Source organism: Notothenia rossii (assembly GCF_949606895.1).
Source record: "Notothenia rossii genome assembly, chromosome: 2".
Classification (NCBI taxonomy): domain Eukaryota; kingdom Metazoa; phylum Chordata; class Actinopteri; order Perciformes; family Nototheniidae; genus Notothenia; species Notothenia rossii.
In genome coordinates this window covers 28620034-28645928 of record NC_136904.1, presented here as the reverse complement: position 1 = coordinate 28645928, position 25895 = coordinate 28620034, and the positions used below count along the sequence as shown (strand labels likewise).

Here is a 25895-nt window from a genome sequence, read left to right as displayed (position 1 = left end):
CACCGGTTGCCACCCAGCAGTGGAGATGAAGGGCATGGAGGCTCGGGTGTGAGACTGCAGCACGGTGCGCAGTGACCGCCTGCGTCCACTGGGGGAGGACCGAGCACCGCCTGCATGCGCTGCGGTACACCAACGACTTTCTCACCGAAGCTCTCCAGCATCACACACACTTATACACAAATGCACACACGTGGACGCACACACGGAACACACACACACACACACACACACACACACACACACACACACACACACACACACACACACACACACACACACACACACACACACACACACACACACACACACGATGGGAGGGATACCGGAGTATAGATAGGGCTACAGCGGCAGACAGACAGATGTGCGATGCTCACCGACAGTGTGTGAAGGTAAACTTTTAGCACCATCACATATTTACGCCGTGACCGTGTGGAGCTGTCATTGATGCCAACTCGCTGATTGCACACCTGCTTCTGTTTTTTTATTTGTTCCAATCATAATTGCTGCCGGCACACTGGGAACGATGCAGCAGAAACGGGGGCTAAAGTGGTGTTAGATCCTGTTGAATTGAGAGCAGACGTCGAGACACAGCCAAAAAGTGTCCTCCTCGGAGTGCGTCAGAGCACGGATGTGTAGAGTGGATGATATATTCGCTGGTTGGATATAACGAAGGATTTGTGAAATTACCCCCGAAATCAAGACGTGAATTTGGGCAGAAACGAAGAACTGCATCCTCACCTAGCCTTCCTCCCCCTCCTCCTCCACCAGATTTGTTTGAAGGGGGGCTAAGGCTATTTCGTGTGGCCCCTTTTAACATGTGAGTATGTGAGAATGAATGGAGGCTATTTTAATAAGCAGGAAAAATATCATGCGTTATGTCGGTTCTCAACCTAAATGCATTCATTTCCGAAAGCTTACCTCCATGCTACTCAATGATAATAAACCCAAGCTAATACATAAAAAAATAAAACACTATAATTATATTATGCCAATTAAGTTTACCACCCTTTTATTGCAAAACATGCGTTATATCCTGGACTATGGAGTCGCCAAAACAACGGACATATGTGAATTAATCATTTGTTTTGGTTAAACCAACTGCTATGCTCTCTTGTCTTTTTCCTCGCAGCTCCAGGGAGCGTCGGCGAAATAAAGTCCTTCAGATTCACTGGAGCTATACAATATGCCAGCAAATTCAGTTGTTTTTGTATCACATAAAATGGCAACCAGGAGTGACCACGGATAATCAAGAGACGCATTTGGGCGCAAGCCGCGGCCGTGGATAATTTAACCACCTGATGGGCACCGGATAAACCGAGGAGAGACTGCTTTGGTTGTAGCATGTTGACTTGATGATTAATAATGCCGAACAAATAAAGGGCGCTGCAAGTTTGCAACAGAGCGCCTGCGTAACAGGCTTTGTCACCGGCCCTCACGTTTTTTGGATATGGTAATGATGTCATAACATATTGGGGGCCAGTGCCTAAAAGGGAAGATAGGCTGATCAATGCCCCCTATCACGTAAGTAGCCACATGGACTGCTCTCAACATGGACCTATGTGAGGTGTGTTTGTTATTCTGACTTTCTCACATTCACAACTGATTGGTCGAACCGGTTGATGTCTCATTTTCTCTCTCTGCGCGCGCCGAGCTGCAACTTTTATCCTCTGGCCTCCATCCACATCGCCCCGAGGCGGTCACTCTAGCTCAAGGACCGAACCGCTCGTTGACTCAAGATGGAGTTTGCCATTGTGGGTGCGGACGGCGGGTGCAATAGTCACCTGCCTTACGGATATGCCCAAGCTCGCGCACGGGAGAAGGAGCGCGAGAGGGAGCGCCAGGCTGCCCAGTCGGGAACGGCGGCTACTGAAGGTGGGTCCGGTGCGGAGGAAGGAGGTGGTGTTTGTGGATGTGCAGGGGACGGCGTTGGGGAGTCCACCTCCTCCTCGAGCGCTCATCTCCTTAACAACCGCCAGCATCAGTCTCGCGCCACCTCCTCCACGAACGCCAACATCAGCAGCGGTGGTACCGCCTCGCGCCCCTCCTCCTCCTCTTCCTCCTCCTCTTCCTCCTCCTCTTCCTCCTCGCAGCCGCCACAGCACCAGCAGGACCCCGAGCAGCAGCACAGGGTTCTCAGAGAGCGGAAAAAGCAGCGCGGCGTCGGACGCTGGAGACGCAACCGGACGACTCTCGGCGGGGACCTGCGCCACTCGGAGCTGGCGCTGCTCGGATCCGAGGAGGACATGATGATAGAGGAGGAAGAGGCCGAAGGAGCCGAGGAGGAGGAGGAGGAAGAGGAGGACCGGGTTAGCAAGAGGTCCAGCTTTCTGTGTAACATGGATGATGAGGAGACCGTTTCGCTCACTGACAGGCGTCCTCAGTCCGGATACGAAAATGTTTACAACGAGTGCGGCTGCTGCGAGAGAGTGGTCATCAACGTGTCGGGGCTGAAGTTTGAAACTCAGCTCAAGACTCTCGCTCAGTTCCCGGACACGCTCCTGGGAGACCCTGACAGGCGAATCAGGTACTTCGACCCGCTGAGGAACGAATACTTCTTCGACCGCAACCGACCGAGCTTTGACGCCATTCTTTACTATTACCAGTCAGGGGGGCGTTTGAAAAGACCCGCAAACGTCCCATTTGACATTTTCTCCGAGGAGGTGAAGTTTTATGAGCTCGGGGAAGAGGCAATACTCAAGTTTCGGGAGGATGAGGGTTTTGTGAAAGAAGAGGAAAAACCTCTGCCAGAGGACGAGTTCAAGCGCCAAATTTGGCTGTTGTTTGAGTATCCGGAGAGCTCGAGCCCTGCCAGGGGGATAGCGGTGGTGTCCGTGCTGGTTATAGTAATTTCTATTGTCATTTTCTGCATGGAGACGCTGCCTGAGTTTAGGGATGAAAAAGAGTATCTACAGCCACGACTCAACTCCACTCAACCTGATCACGGATTTACTCCTTTCAACGACCCGTTTTTCATCGTGGAAACGGTTTGCATCATCTGGTTTTCCTTTGAGATTACAGTGCGCTTCTTTGCGTGTCCGAGCAAACCGGTTTTCTTTAAAAACATTATGAACACAATAGACATTGTATCCATTTTGCCTTATTTCATAACTCTCGGCACGGACCTGGCGCAGCACCAAGAAAACGGGCAGCAGGCGATGAGCTTTGCGATCCTGAGAATAATCCGTCTGGTCCGGGTGTTCCGCATCTTCAAGCTGTCCCGGCACTCTAAGGGGCTGCAGATCCTGGGCCACACTCTGCGAGCCAGCATGAGGGAGCTGGCCCTCCTCATTTTCTTCCTGGTCATCGGTGTCATCCTGTTCTCCAGCGCGGTGTACTTCGCAGAGGCGGACGAGCCCTCCTCGCAGTTCACGAGCATCCCCGACGCGTTCTGGTGGGCCGTGGTGACCATGACCACGGTGGGCTACGGGGACATGAAGCCCATCACTGTCGGTGGGAAGATAGTTGGCTCCCTCTGTGCAATAGCTGGCGTGTTAACCATCGCGCTCCCGGTGCCGGTCATAGTGTCCAACTTCAACTACTTTTACCACAGGGAGACGGATAACGAGGACCAGGCGCCGGTGGTGGAGAGCTTGCCCCCGGGCTGCCCGTGTTTCCCGGACTTGTTAAGGAAGTGTAAAGGCTCGCCTTCTGGCTCCACGCTGGGGGACAAAGCGGAATATATGGAGATGGAGGAGGGGGTCACGGAGTCTCTTTGCGGGTTGGACAAGAGCCCAAGTAAAGGAAACGGCACAGACATAGGCAGGAGAAACAGTACTAACTCAAAATCCATACAGACTGACGTGTGATTACAAGTAGAATTTTGTTTTACCATTTTTTCCTGAAGAAGATTACGCCCTATAATATACTGTTTGCCTATAAGCAGGTGGTCCCCATGACACATGTTTTACGCACACAAACATACACACTTAGCACTCGTTCACAGGTCACCAATTGGAATATTATAATGTTTCATTATCTCCATCTCACAACGATGGTTTCTCCTAAACCTCTCCTTAACCTTTAGGAACAATTATGATGAATATTTGCCTAATGGGTTAATTAATTAATAATTTTTTTTGTCTAACCTTCGGGCTTCCAAATATGTCATCAATTAAAAGTCTAGACAAGACAGGCTATGCATTCGCACTTTACCAGTTTCATCTGTCAGTATAAAGGTAGGGACGATCGTTTTGCTGTTATGCAATAAAGTTAACATTTGTTTGCACTATGTAGAATTTGCGCTGGGTTAGGTTGATTTTTATTTCAGAGACAAACTGTAGGCCATGCAAATGACATTAATTGAGTCATCCTCTGACCACTTATATGAAGAATGTTTGAGTAACTTCCTTTAAGAGGCAAACTAAGGTTATTAATAACCTCTTTCATACTCTGTCAATACAAATTGGACTCTAAGAAAGGAAAAGCCTGGGATAGATAAAATACTTTTGTTACTGCTCCAACTCTTAGAACAAAAACTAATTAAAACATAGCATTTACCAGACATCAAATAACCCAGGGCTAGAATTATTTGTATTACATCTACACAAATATGCTTTTCCATGAAAAGCCTTGAGTTGTTGACCCACAATGAGAGCTAAGCACAGGAAACATCAGAGTTAGAAAAAGGCTGGAGAAATGACTTGCCCTGCCAGGTTATGTAAGGACAGGCTTGGAGCCTTTACGACAACAGTATCCCCAGTTTCATTTAAACCACCTCAAAATGACAATATCCCTTTACACAGACGTAGATGGAAAGCTATAGCAAAACCAACTCTAATGTGGAAACTCCTTGAAGGGGAGTTTGCGAGCAACTTCCTTTCCTGTCCCCTGGACTTTGTGCACAAAATATTTTTATTTTCTCAAGAGGACTATGATTATCTTCTTGCTCAGAGGATCACCGAGATGTGGATGTCTTCCAAGGTATGTAGCCTGCACTTTGTGTGACAGTGTTGGTGAAAACAACTACATGCAAGAGATAGTCAATAATGCCCCTGAAAATATGGAAACATTTTGCATAAAAACAATGAATGCATCACTCACTATATGTATCAGCTCATAGCGCAAATGTAGTGGCATCTCACTCAACATTTATTTTCAACACTTGGTTGTCCCCTAGACTCATGCGTAATACGGTGGAACTATGGCTTTATATGGCGCACAATCCAGTCATCATGTTTGGCTTGAACATATTTATGCAACACTAAGGCCTCAAATACAACAATATTACAAACACCTTCTCATTCATAATTATAAAAGCTGTAATTATCCGCTACAGGATGACATCAGGTCAGCCTGCTGCAGACCTATGGCAAGGGAAGATTTACCACAAATGACTTTGTGGAACATTTATAGCGTCTGAATTTATGCAGCAGTGATTTTTTTTTTAATAACTTTAAAAGTAAAGTGCTACAGAGCTTACACCCTGCTATGAAGGATAGGGTTGATATTACTTAAATCAAAGAATAATAGATTTTATTTGTTATTAAGGTGTCCTTATGTTGTCTCTTGCTAGTCATCTTATTTAAAGTTAAGAAAGTATTCTCACCCTTACATTAGGTATAGCTGTAGAATGAGGACATTGTGTCACATAGGGCCAGGACATTTTGTAGTTTCACAACATTTATCAGCCTAAATTCCCTTCTCATTTCAAATGTTGAAAGCTAAACATTTTTATCTTGGTACAAAGTGTATCCTTCATGGTGTCACCTGATTTACAGATAGGATCACAAAAGGCACAGAATATATTGAATAAAAAAAGTTAAATAAACTAGTACACGTTACTCCTTTCATCATTGCTCTTCTGCATTCCTCAGCACATTATCACTGCATCTGCATATAATCATTTAATGCATGTTTTTATATCCTCAGAGGAACTATTCCAACAAGATATTTTCAACACCTGCTCTCACAACTGAACACACACACACACACACACACACACACACACACACACACACACACACACACACACACACACACACACACACACACACACGCACACACACACACGCACACACACACACACACACACACACACACACACACACACACACACACACACACACACACACACACACACACACACACACACAAACCGTCCTGGCATGGTGCCAACTCCTTGATACCTCACATTTAACACTTACATAATGTGGTTTATGGCAAGAGACGCAATGCTTTTTCAAGCAAAGTGTGTGGGTCAGGCATATTCTTAGGCCTTTAGCTGCTGAGCCGACTGTGAAAAACAGGCTGTATCATCGTGAGCCACAGAACAGAGCTGAATGGGTCTGACTCTTCATAGCTTCTCATTGTCACATGCACGGCGAGTCTTTGTAGTGCAGATTTAGACCATATGGCCAGGCCATGTGACAAAGTGAGAGTTATTTAGGGTTATTTCTCAAAAGGTATTCTATGCATGTCAAAGGACACAGAGGAGAGGTGGAAAGAAAGTGAGTGTGCAGTACATAATGTCACACTAGGTTGTGTAATTATAGCACAAGTGAGGAGAGTGAGATCAACAGTTTAGGTCACTAAGACAAACATGTGCTGGTTATAGCTTCTCCAGTGTGGCCAGTTGCTGCAAGCCCCCATTATATAACATGGGCATTTTCTGTAAATTGAACTCTAATGGTTATAGGTACATTGACTTGAATTACCAGGGAAAACTGTCCAGGGTCCCCAAATGCCCCATGTTCTACTGTGGCAATCGCTTTGTTGATCTTGAATCAAACACTTTTTGTTGATGCAATAATCAGATATAAGCACAATTACAAGACTGTCGGTCGGACAAAATGTCAAGGATTCAACGTATTATTATTTTATATATTTACTATTTTAGCGGGAAGACTTTACATATTGCCTGTTGTATGAGAGTCAAAATGGCAGACATAAGATTCATATTCTTTAAGAATACTTTTAACATATCACAAACTTACTCTCATACAGCAAACCTGCATGTGAAAATGCATTTGTGTGTGTGTGTGTGTGTGTGTGTGTGTGTGTGTGTGTGTGTGTGTGTGTGTGTGTGTGTGTGTGTGTGTGTGTGTGTGTGTGTGTGTGTGTGTGTGTGTGTGACGTGTGTGTGTGACCAGTATTGTTCAAAGATGTGGCTATTTCAGACACATGGGAACAGTCTCTCTGCACTTTTGGAATCCATGCATACCAACATACGACAACCAACATACACGTCTGTATGCCATGCAACTTATTCACATAGCTATAATGGAAGTGAGCTGGTAAAAGACTCAACTTCTAAATGAAGAACAGCATCAGAGTTAATCATACAGTATACAGTATTTGTATTGGGTAGATTAAATGCCACTGACCAGTATTCAGAGCTTCTACTGTGATTATCACACTGGCATAAAACATTCACAAATGCTTTATTGATATTATTCGGCTTCTTACATTCCAGTCCAGATTTGATGACAGTTGACTCTTATATTGAAACTTCCTGCTCTGCATAACAAATTGACAAATTGTGCTGATAACCTGAGGTCAGAGTCACCGCTGACCCTGCAGACAAATGGCTCATTTTGCTGTTTGGAAAATGATTCTTACCTGCAGCCAAGATAGCCATCCATCTTCTACATCTGCTTGTTGTTGTTCAGGGTCACAGGAGGCTGGAGCACATCCCAGCATGCACTGGGCAACAGGCAGGGAAGAATGAACCGTTAGCCTGTTTTACAAAGAGCCTAAATAAAGACAGACAAACACATTTATAATCATTTTGACTCCTTAAGGGTTTACTGTTTCCAGTCTACTTTACCAGCAGCCATTAGAGTGTAAAGATGACAATGTGCAATTATGGCTTTGACATCAAACAACTTAGAACTATTGCAGTCTAATGCAACAGTTCTACCTTCATTAATGTTTTAATGTTCAGTTTTGGAGCACTTTGTTTCTTTTTTTAAAGGCTGGAGTTTTAATGGATGGTTATTAGGAGGCTCGATCAAGGTTTAAACAGATTCCAACAATACCATTACATCGAATCAGACTTCTCCAAAAAAGCTTAAACAAATTACATAATAGCATTTATGAAGGTTAAGCAATGCTCCAATTATTAAAACCGTAAAAAGGAAATCACAAACCTAAACAATTTGGGGTTTTCTGCATTGTTTTAACTTTCGTTGGATTAGTATTGGGTGCACTTAATAAACTGGCAACTGAATGTTTGTTTCAATGTTCTCTTCTTACTGCGAAAAAGTTACGTTTTTTAGATGCACCGTCTTCTTTAAACACTTTTCAGCACTTCCAACCAAAGCACATACAAGCTTTTTTTTAATTTTTATAATGTATTCTTGTGTTAAAGCCTTTAAAGTATTTTTTGGTTTGGTATTATTAGGAAATGACACACATGCAACACAGATCATAAAAGGTGGTATCCAAAGGGATGAAAAGTATTCTTCTATTTCCAGAGGTGAGAATTAACAGTGACATTTAGGTTGTTTCTGTGATAATGATGCATATGTGTTGGTGTGCAATATTTCACTTTTCAACTAAGTTCTGAATTATTTCTACTCGAACATGTTTACAAAATGTAATGTTCAAAAAAACATTATTTTCATACTTTATGTCTAAATATACCTTTAACTAACCTCTGTCTGAAACGCTCCATTTGAGTTATTGCCAGAAGTCTGCTCTGATTGGCCTGCAAGAATAATTGCAAAGGTAGTTCTCAAGCCGTACATGTACTGTAGATACTCACAATAATGTGTTCACATCCCCTTGAAACATTGTATCAGCACATTACTGCCTACAAAATCAACGGTTAAATGTTAAGAATTTAAGCAGGAAAGCTATTCTTGCTCTTACATTTTTCCCACTGATCCAGCTTGTACCTTTTCCATAATTGCAATGATTTTGTGTAGAGATCATTAATCAACCAAAATACCATAGAATGTAACAACATAATGACGCCTGTTTGAGTAAAGCACCTTACTTGTACTGTTGTAAGTAATTATAATAAATAATATATTCATAGATGAGACATCATGTCTCACTGATCAAATATTTTCCTTGGAAGTAACCAAAGCAAGAAAAGAAAAGAAAAAAATCGTGAGCTGAATTTCATGAGGCTGGAACGTTTCTCGATTCATCTGTCCTGCCAATCCATTAATCAGTCCTGATAAGGGGCCATTGCCAACACACAATACACAATCCCAGCTGTTGTCACTATTTATGGTAATTGTGGTTCCTTTAAAAAAATGAGCCTGCTTAAGTTACCTTCTTGTAAAAACATGAACTAATGGTTCAAAGAGGACAGAATTTATTAATCAATGTTAATTGAAGACTGTAGTTTGACTCTGATTACAGTTAGGCTGCTGTCCAAAACGATTGGTGAAAGAAAACAGAGAGAAAGAGAGTGCAAAAGCCAAAGTAGCAAGTACAGAGATTCAGAATAGGACAAAGCTAACTTTGGATTTTAGGAGTTTTTCTAAACCAAAATTTAAAAAAAGGTTGATAATTGATCAAATGTTTTTGTATGTTCTAAATGAGGCTGCATGCATATCCAGCTAAGTAGTCTACTTCATGCAGTAGTAATCAAAGTTCAGTTTATTTTAGTATCCATGTGTTCCACCAGATGTCTATTGGGACACTGCAAACAGAAAGTACTAACAGTCAGTGTTCATCCTATATTATTTAAGTCTTGTAATGTTCAATGTGAAAAATACCATATGAAGATATGAAAACTAATTGAATCCAAGTAGACCAACAGGTTTGCATTAGAAATACATAAGTCAAATTTTCCATGTCGTACTTTTTCTCACCTTGAGGCCTAGCTCTACAATGCAATACAAGAGCAATGCTGTAACATATTTTGTTGTGCATTATCAACTGAAGAGGATGCTGACATTCAACCTGTTTTTGTAGCTATCTATCATTTGGCAGAACATCATGTCTGAAACCATCAAGTGCATCTTCAAAACTCTTTTATCCAGATTCTTAATAAGCTAGCTACCACTTAACATGATAAACCAGTCCCATTTAAAATGTCAGTCAGCAAAATCCCACACAAGATTAAGAAGCCTGCTTTTGTGTATCTCTATCTGACCGAGATGGTGTATGAATTGTCTCAAAACATTTTACACTGTCTAAATGTTACACTGTCTAACTGTTTGTTACACTGCACATGTGCAGTGTAACAAACAGTTAGACAACTTGCCCTTCCGTTGACCTAACGGTCTACAATGTATTTGACAAAGATTGTTTGTCACCTCCCATTTTCCACGATTAACAACATGTTCACAGCCCAGGCTGACGGAGCAGTTAAGAAAGCACCCTTGGGATTACAGCCCCAGTGTAAATTTAAACCAGCTCGTGCAGGTTTCCATGTAGCAGTTACATAATGTGCCTCTATTGAAGAATAGCAACCTGATTCTTTGCCCCCTCCTCTGTATCCCCTCTATCCCACAGAATCCCAGGCTTTATTATGTTACATCATTCTAGACGTGTAGATTGTATTGCTAATTACACATATGCCAACGTGTTGGGTTTCTCCACCCACACAAATCAGCTGCTTTGTATGCTATTCCCTTACAGTTATATAAAAACACTAGTTACATGTTCAAAAGAGAAATTAGTTTTTTGAGGTTCCAAAATGCAAATTAGAAAAACTTTATAGATCATTATTTACAATATAATGAGGTATACTGCTCAGTCATTTTACCTGCAGTACACACAGAAGTGGTCAAAATGTTGATTAAGTTTGCTGACAATCTGGGGCAACAGAGGATTACACATTTGTTATGGCATTGAGAAAGGTAAGCATTTCAAAGATTTGTCATATCAAGTTTAGGCTTTTTACCCCCCCTGTCATTTTTCAGAGAGCTACCTAAAACCCCACAGCTATGGAGCTTTTTATGAACAAGCTTGAGATTTAATTAAATGGGGCAGCTGCTCAACCATAAAGAAGACTTCTCTTCCGCGTGAAGATGAGCTGGTGAGCAGAGGGCCGGCGCCCTGCTGGCCCTGTAAACTTTTTTGAGGGGCCACAGATGCTGATCGCACAGTGTGAATCAAGATAACTCACACACATCGGTACGTTTCTACAAAACCATGGAGAGCGAGCTCGATGTGGTATGACCTGTACCAATTAACCAGAGTAACCACGGCATGATTTGTGGTTCAAAATGTATGTATGCCCATAAATCATCAAGAACTTTATCATTTAATCCAGTCTTAAGAAAAAGGTTAGAAAAACTGAAAATGAACACTGAGTATCCTATTAGTCATTGTAGATCATATAGAGAACATCTTTGTGATTGGCTTGTTGTTGAGGTCAGCAAAGTAAATCAAGTTTGTCAAAAGGGTAGAAAAAAGTTATCCAAAAGATCTTAAGGTGTTGTTTTCAAAGTTTTAAATGATGAAATATATGACCTGTGAACCATTGGGGGAAGTATACACACAGCCACATTCAGCGCAGCAACTAGATTGGCTTGGAGAATAAGAAACAAGCAATGTCATGTTATTGGGGTCAAACTAGTATGTCTCATCAAAGCAGAAATCTATTTGTAGAGTATAACTGAACAAAATCCATGGCTATAAATAGTTTAGGACTTTATTTTAGGTTTAAATATTTGAAAAAATAAATGGCTGTTCCATTATGGATTCATTTGATTTCACTCTTTGTTTTCATAATCTCTAATTGGATCAGTGGTTTTCAGACCTGCAGTTATATGCAGAGTGTGTATGAAAACAGTTTGTCTAAAAATACCTTATGATTAGATTAGAACAGACAAATGCTCCTTTTCCTGAGCACCAAGGGCTCATGTAGGACAAACCAAACCTCATGACATGGGGATGGGGGGGCTCACATTAGGTCATTGTCTACTGTATATTATACTTCAATGGTCAGTCTGGATGTGAGGTGGCACTTGAGCAGTTGGTATTCTTTTGTTATGGACATTTTCATTTAAATTGCAGTCCACAGTTATTACGAGCAAACTGAACTTGTCGGTGTATAGAAACCATGGAGCTTTTTTCCATTAACACATCTGCTCATTGGACATAAACTGCTGAATAATGTAGGACAAATAACACGAGTAGGCTTTAGAGAGGCGATGACTAATGATGTGTCAAATTCCATGATTAATGTAGGCCTGCTGTATTAGGCTTCAGCCACTCACGCAGCCTTGACTTTTATAACTTCACATCCAACTTTACAACTAAATTAGTTTGCTTTTTATTTATCATATACAAAGAGGAAATTGTTTAAGATGCAGTGTGCTGTTTTATATTATGATTTACCTTTAAACAGTGTCAATTAATGAATGTTTATGATTATACAAAGTACAGATCATTATGGACAACTCTGTATCTCTTTGAGTCTGTTTCAGACTCTTTCAGCTGATTGTTTTGGATGTACAGGCTACACATTGATTATATGTTTCCATCCTCTCATCATTCCTATTTAGAGCAGACAGTCTCTGACCTTCAGTGTGTATACCTGTCAGACAACAAACAGGAGACAAAGTAAACAACCAGCTAGTAAAGAAAGTTATAGACCCAGATCAGATGTTTCCCGAGTTATTGGAGACTAATACAGAGCCAAGGACAGTGAACATTGGACTCAAATTCATCAGGTGGCCAGATACATTACTCCAGTGGGAACATATTGTTGCCCCTGCTGTCCTGGGTGCATAAATAGGCCCCTATTTGCCAACACATTTGCTGTAGCAACCTTATAACACAATAATAGTATGTCAGGGCATACACATGTTTAGGAGTAATTTATTCTTAAAAAACATTCACTTCGATTTAAGTTGTTTTTTAAGATACAGCAGTTGAGTTGCCATAGTGACATGTGGTGCTTAATACACGTCAGCCAATTAACCATTCAGTGCACATCTTCCCTTTTTACTGAACTATTTATGCAAGATGATCGACTCACAAGACATCTTACTCCAACTTTTACAAGCATCAAACAATCAGAGAAATATATTTTCCAATAAGGAAATACTGTAAAATACTGTATTGTACTACTGTGTCCTTTGGGGTCAACTTACATGTAGCTCAAACCAACTAAACAGCTAACTTTGAGTTGTTACTATCTTCCACATTTTTGTTATTATCAATCTTTTTTATCGGTGCCTTTTGTGTTGAGTTAAATGTTTAATTTGTTTGGAATATTTCCTTTCATTCTTTCAATTTACCAACTCGATATACTTAGAGCAGCATAACTATTACACATGTAAATCTGTTGATATATTGCAAGTTATATTGTTATCACAATATTCTGCCATATATAATACTTATTTAAAGTGAATGACAACTGAAGGGCAGGATAGTTTCAAAATTGACAAAACACATTGAATGAAATATCATGTTTTTGTTGACTAACATAAATCAAATATAGTTTTCTTTGACTAAGATAAGATGAACTCTTGCTGACTTCAATTTCCCTTTGACATATGACACGGGACTAAGAATAAGAACAAAATGGCTGACAAAGTTACCACTGCAGTTACACGAGTGCTTTGAGCACTAGATTAATTATTCATTCTACATTATGTTGCACAGTCAAAGTGCAAAAGTAATAATCCTTCTTGCTTCCATCTTTTCTCCAAAACCTGTTTGGCCCTATTGCATTTCTTCTTGGTTTGTCAGATAACAGCATATTGACAAAGCATTTCAATGATTGCATCTTACACAGTTTGATAGTGCAGTCAGTGAGTAGTGCATCACCATTATCTAGCAGACATTACAGACATATAGTATATTACTCACTTGTGGCGCTATTAAACCACCGACAACTTCCAGATTCACATCAAGTCAGAGCATTATTCTTTGCTTTGTACGAACTCAACACGCATTGATTGGAGAATTTTCACTACCAGTTCTGGACAGCCTGACAACAGTTAATGTTTAACGCTGATAGGTAATACCCCGTTATATAAGTGCCACGTGAGCAGTCACCATCTATTACAGTCAGACGACCTCAAGCTTCACCCCATGGTCAGTCTAGGCCGGAGTGAACATGGAAACACAGATCCTAGATGAGCCAGGATCAGGGCGCGTCTCCTCATGTATCGTCGATCAGGGTTATGTAAACTTGAGCCAGGATCTCAAACTCTAAAGCTTTCTCGGCTTCTGTCCTGCCCAAGAAGCCATTGTACGTGCTGGAAAATGGCTGCCACAACCAGACCTCTACAGACCTCGTCCCCCACTCCTTCTCCGTGATCTCCATGCTTTGGAGTGACTGGATGCTTTTATGTGGAGTGACTAATGCTCGCTCCAAAGAGCCCGGGGTCTATCTCACTGTGTGTGCGGGTATGTGCGTTTGTGTGTGTGGAGTGCCCGCGAATGCTGTACGCAGCCAATCAGAGGGCCGGGGCTTGACTCGCTTACATGAGGATGAGTCAGTTTCATGGTCTGCAAGGGCCAAGATCCCCCACACACACTTCACCTCGATCCAAGCAAATGGTTTGATTTGTAATCGTGCACAAGAGCTACTGTGCACCATAATGCTGTAGTGCTAATTCTTACGCATGTAAGGGCACTCGGATGAGAGTTACAGTGAGAGAAGGGGGCTGGAGGTGAGGCTGATGAGAGCAGAATGCCACAAACAATACATTCACAGTGTGTCTGTTTTACAAGAAAAGAGTCGGGAAATTGTGTTGTTTGTGAAAAAGAATAGTAGGAATTGTTGTAGTTGGATTCACATTGAATGAGGTGGCATTATCTTCATGTGTGCTCCACTATTATACATGTATATGTCAATGATTTCGTCTATATTTTGTACCTGTAACATCCTTACTAATAGTACATTTAGTAAACACTGTAACAGGAGCAAATACTTAGTTTTAGTAGTAAGTGAAATGTTGGTGGCTAAAGATGTATTGCCTGTATTATAAAAAGATTATTGACTTTATTGTCACAACTCTTGCTCTAATTACTATTTCCAGAACACCTGCCAAGGCGAGTGAGGACATTTTCAGTGGACATTTTCAGTGCGGTTTCTCACAGATTTCATCATGTTGCATTAGATATATTGGACCTCATATTGGCTTAACACCTTAATAGGGTAATTGTTCACTACTGAGCGAAGGTTAAAGCAGCTTGAAAAAAGGAACATCACTGTGGGTGTTGCACATCGTCCTTGTCGCTTCCCTCTTCAGGGCATTGTCACTGCAAACAGAAATAGAGAGCCGAGGGGAAGGAAGAGCATTTTACAGAAATTAATTCAAAGCAGCAGCTGCCCAACGGGTAAAGCATTGCAACTAGAATATCTACCAACCAGTTCTTACTCTCTATTTATCTTTTTTCTCCTGTTTTCCAACTCTATTGATAAGAAACTACATTGGATACTACCAATTTGTATCACAGAGAATGACAGGATATGTCATTTTAGCCTGGATCATGTTCAACATTCTGTTTTTGAAAAGGAAATGCTACATTTTACAAAACAATAATCGCATATATAGAGGATGTTCGGGTGCATGTTGGGAGATTACAGCGCTGCACCTGCACTCTCAATAACTTCTGTTAAAGGTTAGAAAGATTTTTGGTTTTGGTTAAATGTTGATGTTGACTTTTTTGACTTGCATCAGTCCTAGACTATCATCTTTCCCTAACCTTAACCACCCTCATATCTGCAAATATGAAGCTACTACCAGCACTACTTAACTGGTCTCAGGTTGGGAATAAGCTGTGTATGGAATAAAACAAATAAGACATAATGTGTTTATTAATTAACAATATTCTAGGGTTCATATGTCCATATATTATGTTACCTTTGTACAGAGCCAGATTACCCGTTTCCCTCTGTTTTTAGTGTTTATGCTATGCTAAGTTAGCCAGCTGCTGGCTACAGCTTTATAATTGTACAGATACATTTGTACCTATCTTCAAATATAACTATAAAAAAAGGCATACTTCCCATAAATGTAAAACGATGTAGTTGCCTCAAGCCAGAGGTGGGAGTAAGTCATACATGTGCACGTCATGAGCAAGTCTCAAGTCTTAACCTACAAATCTCAAGCAAGTCCCAAGTCACTGTGGTGAGAGTCAAGCAAGTCAAGTCAAGTCATTGCTCAGGTCAAGCAAGTCACAAGTCAAGTCATTCGAAATTCTGATGAATAACCCCAGTTTCCGCATTTAAATCAGTTAAAATATTGTGGTTACGAAAAGTTTAGTTTTATGTTTAACATAAACAGCAATGGAGAGGGGCGCTGAAATGATAACCCTATAAGTTCTAAAAGGGCTCTAAAGTGAAAACAGGAATACAACACATTAAATATTGCATCAAAGCCGATACAACGGAATAGTGTATGTAACAGGGCGCATGATATGTGTGTGTGTATGTTTGTGTACAGACAGTGCGACATTAAGATTAAACTAATTTATTTAATTTGGGAACATTGGGGAGTTCAAACACACACACGTCATGCACCTTAGTGACCGGACATCTCCTTCATAAAACGAGTAATAGGGGGATTAATCGGGCAGTTCGATGTGTGTAGAGGTGTATGTGGTTAAAACGAAGCAGCCTGCGGTCGCTCTTCAGCTGTTCTAATTAAATTAAACACAGTGGAGGCGTTGCGTAAAAAACACTCTTTGCGCGCTAGTGCTGCACTTCTCAGAGGCAGAGTTACACGTCCCGCTGCCTCCTGGTGCTGTAGCGATTTCATGAAGTGAATGAGTGTCCGGGTTCGCAATATATCTAAAATAATGCGTCCCGTTGTCTCCTGTGTGCTCCACTTTCTACTTGGCGCTCCGGTAACTTTCTCGTGCGAACGAGATAGAGTGGCTATCCTTTTTTTCATTGTCCTTTAGAGGCTCCGTACAATGCAAAAACAAATGCAAATATTTAATTTTAAAAAGTAAAAAAAGAAAAAGAAAAAGAAAAGTCCTTTTGAGTCATCTGTCATGAATACCAAGTCAAAGTCAAGTCAAGTCTTTTATCAATGTTAGTCAAGCAAGTCCAAGTCCAAAAATATGCAATGTCCACCTCTGCCTCAAGCATAATATTAAACTGCAAAAAGCAAATATTGTAGGAAAACAAATTAAATACATTATCAGTGAACATATTATTGAAACTTTCACCATTTTGTGACATGGCCAATCATTTAAATAACAATCTTTCCTCATTAGAGTCATGCAAATTGATCACCAAATATTTTTGTTAATATATAAGCTATTTATAATGTTTTTTTTAGGAAAAACACAAATTATATTTTAGTTCTAGGTTTGCAAATGTGGGATGTGTTGCTGTGTTGTTCTTAGATTGGTTTTAAATATGTATGTGTTTTGACTGTTTAATGCTAAATCAACTTATTTTCAATGTAACTGGGATTGTCATATTTCGCTTCTTACTGATTTTTTTATTTACAAAAGGTTTAGTAAATTAATCAAGAAAATAATCGACAGGTAAGCACATAATAAAGTACCATTAGTAACAGCTGACAGCAAATAAGAACTAGAATATAAATGTATCCGTCAGAACACGGGGAATTGTTGTAAATACCCTTTATCTAGAGTGGACATATTCCTTAGAGCAGGGGTTCTCAAACTTTTATGTTATGCGGACCACTATTTATTATCAAGGATGTTCGCGGACCACCTCATATGCAAGCCGTAAAAATAAGCAAAAGATAATAAATAAAATAATTGACTAACTGCATTAGTTAAAAAAACGTGTATTCAGCTAAAACATATTGCTGCAGTTATTATCCAGTGGAAAGACCTTACCTACTGATCTAGTTAAATCAAAGTGGTTACTTTTTTATGGCTGGGCAGTGTAGTTTTACACACCGTCTTATTTGACTTTCGCAGGACTTAAAACAGTTTTTTTGGGGCAGACCACCACAAAGATATTTTTTTATTTACACACGTAAGGTCATCATCCTAACAGTTTGTTATGCTCATCGAGTCATCCGTGAGCAGAGCATCACGTTGGCATGCCTATTACTGTACAGCTGAATACGGCGATTAACATATTGTTCAGCAAAACGCCTCACAAACGTATTAAGATCGAAAGCTTTAGTGCGTTTTGATTCAATGCTGAGTACAGGCAAACTTGAAAGTATCTTCTCTGTCATTGTAGACCGCAAGTATCTCATTCCTTCCATCTACTTGGGTTTGCGCCGGGGGAGGGGTTACAAGGCTCGCGTCTTGTGCTGCATTCACTTGCACTCGGACATTAGGGATCATAAATGTCCGATGAGCCACCATTTTTATTTCAAAACAAAGCTGCCACCCCGGTAGATCCGCACCTGGAGCTACTCATTGCAAATAAGCAGACAGTGCTGCTTCTCTCCCTCTCCCTCTCCCACACACACACAAACATGGTGCTGCCCCTCATACACAAAGGCTGTTTCTGTCATTATTACAACAAATACACACTTGCAACTGATAACACTGGCAATGATTATATATATATCAGACTATTAAAAAAAAATAATGCTTCAAAAAAGTGGGGGCTCCAAATAAGTAGGGGAACGGCGATCCCCCGCGTCCAACGACCACTACACCACTGCTGACATCATTAGAAAGCTAGGAATCTCCTCTTTCTAACAGTGTATACAACTCAAAATGTGTCTTCGGGTCAATGCGACTGATTTCGATAGAGCAAGTCACAGTGGTCCCGAAAATCCTTGATAGTAAAAAGTGGATTTTATTTAGCTTTTTTCCAAGGAACACCTGCGTCCGCGGACCACAGTTTGAGAACCGCTGCCTTAGAGCACACTTGATATGAGACTTTGGGACAGTACTGTGGTGAGATGGTGGTTACATTGAGCTGCTGGTCCTCCAAATGTCTGTGTATGTCTTCGGTCACGGATAAAAATGTACTATTGCTGCACTGTTTGCTGAAATAAGCACTCCTTCTGTCTTCTGCAAATATCTGTTGAATGTAAACTGGAACCTGTGTGATTAACCAAACTGCTCCACTGTTTCCCTCGGTGGCACATTGCAGCCCCCCCAACCCCCTCCCTGCTTCTTTCTTTGATCACACACACTCTTACACACGCTCACTTTTCCCTTTTGATTTCATTCACTGCACTGCAGTAGGTCGGCTTAACTTTATTTATGCTCTTTCACCATTATGTATCACGCCGTTCTGCTAATCCTCAACAATTACTGTGTTCTTGATGGCTTGTTTTAAGGTGCAAGCTTTGGTTACTTTTTTATTTTCTGTGCTCAAATATGTCAATAAATAACCTCTGAATTTAATTTATTGGGCACAGCATTAGCATTTGTGGCCTTTTCCTAAATGTGTTAGTGGGTCTGGTGTCCAGCCTTGCCACAAATTATTTGCAAGTTTTAAGTAAATTGTGGTCTTTGACATTAGCAGCAGGGATGCACATAATGTGGAATATAATGTGGAATTGGGGAAACGGCTATTTTCAGTGTCTTTTATAATAAACTACTTGAAGTTTCACTTTGTTTATTTGGTTATTATCTGGGGGATCTGATCTGACATCAGCTACATAATGATAAGGCAGTATGCCAATGCAAAACTGCTAGGACTTCTTTTCTGAAGAGCTATGTTTTCATATATCGGGTAGTTGATTTTATAAATGCTACGGCATGTTTTTAAAAACAGGATATGGAAAAATTCTCCCTGCGGACAACTGTTACCAGTTTTGGCTCCGCTCACACGTCCCGGGGTCAAAAACGTCTTTATGTTCAAGGGATTTTGCAGTTTCATTTTCCTTGGGCCAGGTCCACGCAGCTATTTTGGAAGCCTTTCACTGACGTCTGTTGGATTATGCAGAGAAACCACAACGTCCTCTTTTAGGATTTTTGTTTTACTTCTCAGGCCACTGACAGTAAATCCTTTCTCCCTCCAACCAACTGCTGGTTTTATACAGTCATGGTTTTCTGCCTCTTCATTAGACGTTGGACTGCAGTTGGCACATTGAAATTGCTACCACAGCACTGATGGAAAATTCCATTGAACTTTCACTGTTAACATAATGTTTGATATGTTGATTTTTCCTGCTACCACAGTGTCTCTTTGTGTGGGCAAGAGATCTTCTACACATGTTTTTTCTAGTGCACAGAAATATCATCAGACTATGACTGAATTTTTAAAATCCTACAAAGTGGGTGTTTTTTCTTAATAACCGACAGAAAGTCACAAGAACAAATAAATTAACCATTTTGTCATTTTGCTACGTCTCTACATCTATATACTTCAGATTAAGCTGAATGTTTTATCCTTTAAATGCTTCTTACAATTTAGCTGTGACTGAGACAAGTTAATCCGTCATCAGTGCAGATAATATCATGACGTTACTTTAATCTCCTATTTGTAATTAACAATCTTATCTGCCAGTACATCATTGACATTCATTTGAAGGAGAGGACACAACGTAGATTCAAAAATGTACGCTGTTAATTTAGCTTGAATCATGTTAGCTGACAAGCAGCTAGAGTGAGTGAGTGAGTGAGTTGTGAAATATAAGATATAACCAATAAAATAGTCAGCGTACAGATGGAAGAAGCTGTGAATGAAGTGAATCAATTAGTCAGACAATATTCAGTCAGTGACCGACTGATTTGATTGAATTACATTTCAAGTAGAAGCGCTTGCAAAACTCAAATAAAGTTTAGGTAAGGCTTCCCAACCCTTCGTAAAACATCAGATTCAAGGACCACAAAAGAAAGGGGCATAGTTTGAGTCACATATCAAAGTCCATTACTGTTACAACACTGACTTTATCATAATGAGAACTACAGTCGCAGCCTTTTCAGAAGCTCACTGAGAACAATTAAAAAGAGAGAGGCTTGAATGTGATAACACTCAATGTGTTGTTACAGTGATTTTGAGCTCTCTCGCCTACCCTAATGCATCACAGAAAAACAAGGCAAAAATACATTTCAAAATAACTTTCCCTGCAGAAAAGTGCAACAAAATGCTGTTGTTTCCTTTACTGTTTACAGGCCACTTAATGACTTAAATGTCCTCTAACTACAAGTGTATTCTTAAATCACACATAGCACACAATATGATACTCTGCTATGCATAAAGATATATTTAAAATGTCAATCAGAAGGACATTCTTCTTCCCTAACTAAGTTTCCTCCAGACATGTTGAGTTGCTTCTCTTGCAGTGTGTCAGCATGTGGGGAAAGACACATTATTAGTTATCTCTGTTTGCCTCTGTGGGTTTCCTGTGAGCTAATTGGAGGCCTCCCATGTGTCCCAGCTGGAAAGACTGCATGTTTGTGGTTAAAAATAGGTACAGCATTTCCTGCTATGCCAGCAATGGGATTTGTTTAAAAAAAGACCCACCTTGGATCTCCTTGTTAATTCTAGTGGTGGCTGCTGCATCTGAAATAGTGCAATCAATCAAATCTGAAAACAAAACTCATTATGCATAGTGATATTTAAAAAGGCAAAATAACGCAACATAACAACAATCCGTGACTGAATAGTCGATTTTATTCGAATGCCAAACTTTATGTAACAACATGACTATGAATAATAAACCAGACTTTACACACTGCGTTCTCTGACAGTGTCAAATCCACCTGCCGCATGGTATCAGGAGTCACATTTTTATGGGCTACTATAACCAAATACAGATAGATCTAGAGGTTGATTGTATATTAATATCTATGTGAAGTTGGTAAAGTACACATACGTTGGCACATTTACTGTGACTGGAGGCACTCTACCAATGGGACAATACATCCAGCTAGCAGGCAGACTTACTGAACGTGATCCAATAAGGAAGATTTGATTTTGGTTCACTTTGCTTTCCCTTCCAGAATCAATTAAAAATATTTAAAGAAAATCTTTATAGATCATGACAGATATTCTGCAAAAACTTTAATCTCCACTACTTTGAATCCAACGCAACGCTATTCTTCAATGATGTAAAGAAGTACAAAGTGAAACAATATTTTAAACTATTTTTCGGTCAGCTATGAGTTTATTCAGCCATAAAGCAAAGATCTTTCAGTGAAAGTCAGATACATTGATGATGCATTTACGCATCAATCAAAACCCTTTTTAAAAAAAGTGTAATAGTGTCACACCTCTGGAACCCTCTCACATTGACTGTGACACATTATCAGTTTGTCCTGATTTTATTTTGCGTAATGAAACATATTTTATTTTAAAGAAAAATATCTCAATCAGCTTTCTACATCATTTATATACTGGTTTATTGAATATATCTATTAATTACTGCATCAACCGCAGATGCGGTGCTGTCTCTGTTGCCTCGGTCAGTTTGTTAACCATCATCAGTGTGTATGAAGCCAGGCTGAACAAAATCATTGAAATGGTAATGAAAGCAAAACTATACAGAATCATCTATTTCAGGTGATAGCCTCTCTCAAAGCCACAGGCCCCATTAGAATTGTAACACACAAGCGAAGGCGTAATTTGAAGCATGTCACCTGAGGATCAAACCGCACAATGGACTTGACCTGAGGTGTTGGATGAGGTCAAACTTTCACGTTTGGTGTTAAGAGCCTTGTTACGTGACGCATTGACATTGGAAGATAGGACAGTGGTGTAACATGACCGGTGTAATGGGTCCAACCATCAGCGAAACATTGCCTATATCTGTGACTTTTACAAATATAAGCAAGGTTTCGCTGATGGTTGGACATTATGCTTCAATAAAGTAAAATTCTGAATTGCTAAATAAAAAAATAAGTCAGAAAGGCATGAAGATGTGCGAGTCATAGAAAATACGTATACTGTCAGCCTCCCTCTTATATACCGTCAAAAGCACTGCATTAGGAGAGATACATACTTGAAAGAAACTGCTGCATCCACATCAGATGCATATTTGTCCTTCATTTTGCAACTTGAGGTGCTGTGAGGCAAGAAATCAAGTATCGCATGTATTGTATATGTCTGTTTGCTTTATTACTTTATTTGACTATCAGCGGCATTTCTCCCAAAAACTGAATTGATTTCCCAAAGTAAATTCAGCAGAGTAAGAGGCTTTTGTGGATTTAGAGGTGTTCCATTATACCTGATCACACTTAAATCTACTCCACGCAGCTTCAGGATGTTTTCAGAGTAGGTGACAGGTACGATGTCGTCACAAGAGTGTGTCAGACATGATCAATCAGCTCTGTGTGACGCTGTTCCTGTGTTGCCTTTCCCTGCATTATGTTGAAAACACACTCCCTGAGGAGGGGGCGGAGGGCAACACAAGGCAGGAGAACAAAACTCCTGTTTGGGGTAATTCCTATTGTTGTCATGGCAACAAGGAGTGGAATCTCTGATAAGGGCTATTTGTCTATGGAAAAAACTATCCTCCAGAGTGTATGTGTGTGTGTGTGTGTGTGTGTCATGTTTTTTAGTTTGTTCGTTTAAAAAGAACATCTGTTTGTGCATACATTTACACTTTCTGTAATTATTTTGTCCATGCTTCACTCTCAGTTTAATTTGGAAAGTGTGTGTTCTGGATAGCAAGGGTTTTTCCAACCTGGCAAACAGAGGGGTTTTGAAACATACTAATATATGAATGACTTTCTTGTGTGAAATTCTGGGGAGAAATGTAACTGCCAAACAGCAACGAGGAAGCTCATGATATCAGTAACAGTTCACGTCCTGGCTGTCGTGCTACATGCTGTTTTTAAGTGGCGCTCTGTAACAGCTGGGGAGCAGGGTTTAATCCACAGCACGGGCTGAATTATGCATTATACTGTGAATATTACACCGTGTCTTTCCAAATGCAGTCTCGCCCTGTCTATCCGCTCTGCAGCTACTCAGCTGTGGATGCCACACAGGAAGAAAATATACCAGCTACTTCAGGATTATATGGCTAAAGGAAGTCTTTAATGTATCACGTGCTGTAGTCTTTGCCCCTTCTAGATTTAGGGACATTGTGCATATGTTTTTTATACTTTCAGGTTAGTGTCAGGGCCCTACATAGATAAAGGGCAGGGGGATTTCATCGTAAATTGGACTTTACTTCTAGGTGTTGATATTGTGCCACACCTGAGCCATCATTGCTCTGTGCTGCTTGTATGTATCATTATTATTGTACGTCAGAACTGTCCCTCCAGATTTCAACAATACAAAGCAATAGTTTGTTTGCTGTTGATTTAAATTCTAATGTCAATTTGATGTGGTAGTAAAGTGTCAAGTTTAAAACAACCTTAGATCAATTGCAATGTATGTCTATACTGTCTACTTCAATTATCCGCAGTGAGGTTTGATTACATGTACACAGATGGCAGATAGCAAGAGCTCGGAGTCAGTGCCATTTTCGACAAAAGTTATCAAGTTACCGGTCGCATCTTTAAAGCCAGGCAGGAACATGTAAAATGGTAATGGGGGAATCCTCTATCTAAATTGAGAGCTTCTTTTAGAGCTCTAGGCCACATTAACATTGTAACACAGTAAACACTGAAAGACAGTGTTGTTTAATTTGATGTAGGCATGCCACTTGAGGCCCAAACACACTTAAGGCAATTTCAAAGCTAATGTGCATTATGAGCAAAAAAGGTAAAGGGGAGGGGGGAAAGCAGCTAGGAGCTAAATAAGATGCTACGGACCATAATTAATCAGAGTGTACAGAATTACTCATTTTCTTAGCAGACCTCCCTGTCCTCTATAAGTCACATTCAGGTTCAAAGCAAATTCCAAATTGCATATGTATTTGCCTTTAAAGAAAAATGGTGGCTCCCATTACTTCTGCCTCTCACCATATAATCCCATTTAAACATGCAAGACAACCAAAGGCTCCATACTGTGTGTCCCTCTCTCACGTAAACTCTGTAGTACAGAGAGGAGATTTGGACAGAAACTCTCCACAGGATTCACTTGAGTCCAGAATGAGACTTCATGACGATCCAGGAAGCTGGCCCATAATCAATCATGTAATCACATGTACCTTTATCACATTGACTGCAGTTAGCATCAAGCGTCTGATCTTTGAGCACAAAGAGAAAAATAACTTTGAATTCTTCCTTATCAGCTGTTTGCAGAGCTTGTCTTTTCCAAAAACCTCTCTCACCTTTTTTTTTTTAACCAGAGGCCTTGACCAGATATTACAGTATGTTGATCAACAGAAGTATGAACAGAGCAATGCATATACATTGGTTTCTGCAAAGAACGACCCCCACTACCCTGTCAGATACACTTGGGAATTAATTATCTTTTTTGAATGAGTTGAGCTATTCTGCAATCTTTCCAAGTAGCAGCAGACCTTCTTGTACACATACTCTTATACTTTTGAAATGTTTTTCTTGAGTGTTCTATGATACAGATCCATAATTTTAATCTAAATTCCTCTTTTTTTATGTATTTAATATACAGTTTCTGGTGCATTAAGCACAATTTAATCATTTAATGTGAACAAAAGCACAAAGCCATTTTCTTCCAAAATAAAAGAAGCTCATTATCTGCTCATCCCAGTCAGTCACGTATTCCACCTCCGAAGCAGCAACCTCCTCCATCCCATTTAAAAACGTATTTATTCATAAAGAGATAATAATAATTGTCTTGTTTTGTAGATACATTTTTGATTGATAATTGGCAGTGAGCGCTTGCCTCTGTGGCACCAAAACATTGTGTTTACTGTGAAGCCACTTTGAATGTGAAGTAGCAGCATAGATAACAGTGAAATAAACCACTAGTGCTGTACTGTACATGCATGCATTGTTTCTTATGAAGAAGATAGATGACTAACAATGCAAACTCCTATCAAGCCGAATACAGAGTGTACCAAGTTGAAGGTTTATTGTGTATTCATGTCCATTACAACAAATCTGATTGGATTTAAAAAAGTTACATAATAATATTCTGGTTTTATGTTGATGCAGGTTTTGAATCTGAACTCCCTTGAAGCATTGGTAGCAATTAAATAGTGTTCAATCGAGAAAGAGGTGGAAGTAGGAAAAGAAATGGGAGTACTAGATGCACATTGGAATCATAAAAGGCTTCTTGAAATGAGAGAGGAAGGAGATCTACAAGG

At 40.2% G+C, this 25895-nt stretch overlaps 1 protein-coding gene across 1 annotated transcript in view; it reads left to right on the top strand.

Annotated features, from left to right (window-relative positions):
- The first annotated feature begins 1235 nt into the window (after positions 1-1235).
- kcna4 (potassium voltage-gated channel, shaker-related subfamily, member 4) overlaps positions 1236-25895 on the top strand; it is a 62324-nt gene continuing 37664 nt past the window's right edge. Inside the window, exon 1 of the mRNA XM_079665982.1 lies at positions 1236-4920. Within this exon, the coding sequence (XP_079522108.1) occupies positions 1737-3806 (2070 nt within the window). The 5' untranslated portion in view covers positions 1236-1736 and the 3' untranslated portion in view covers positions 3807-4920. The remainder of the gene's footprint in view (positions 4921-25895) is intronic.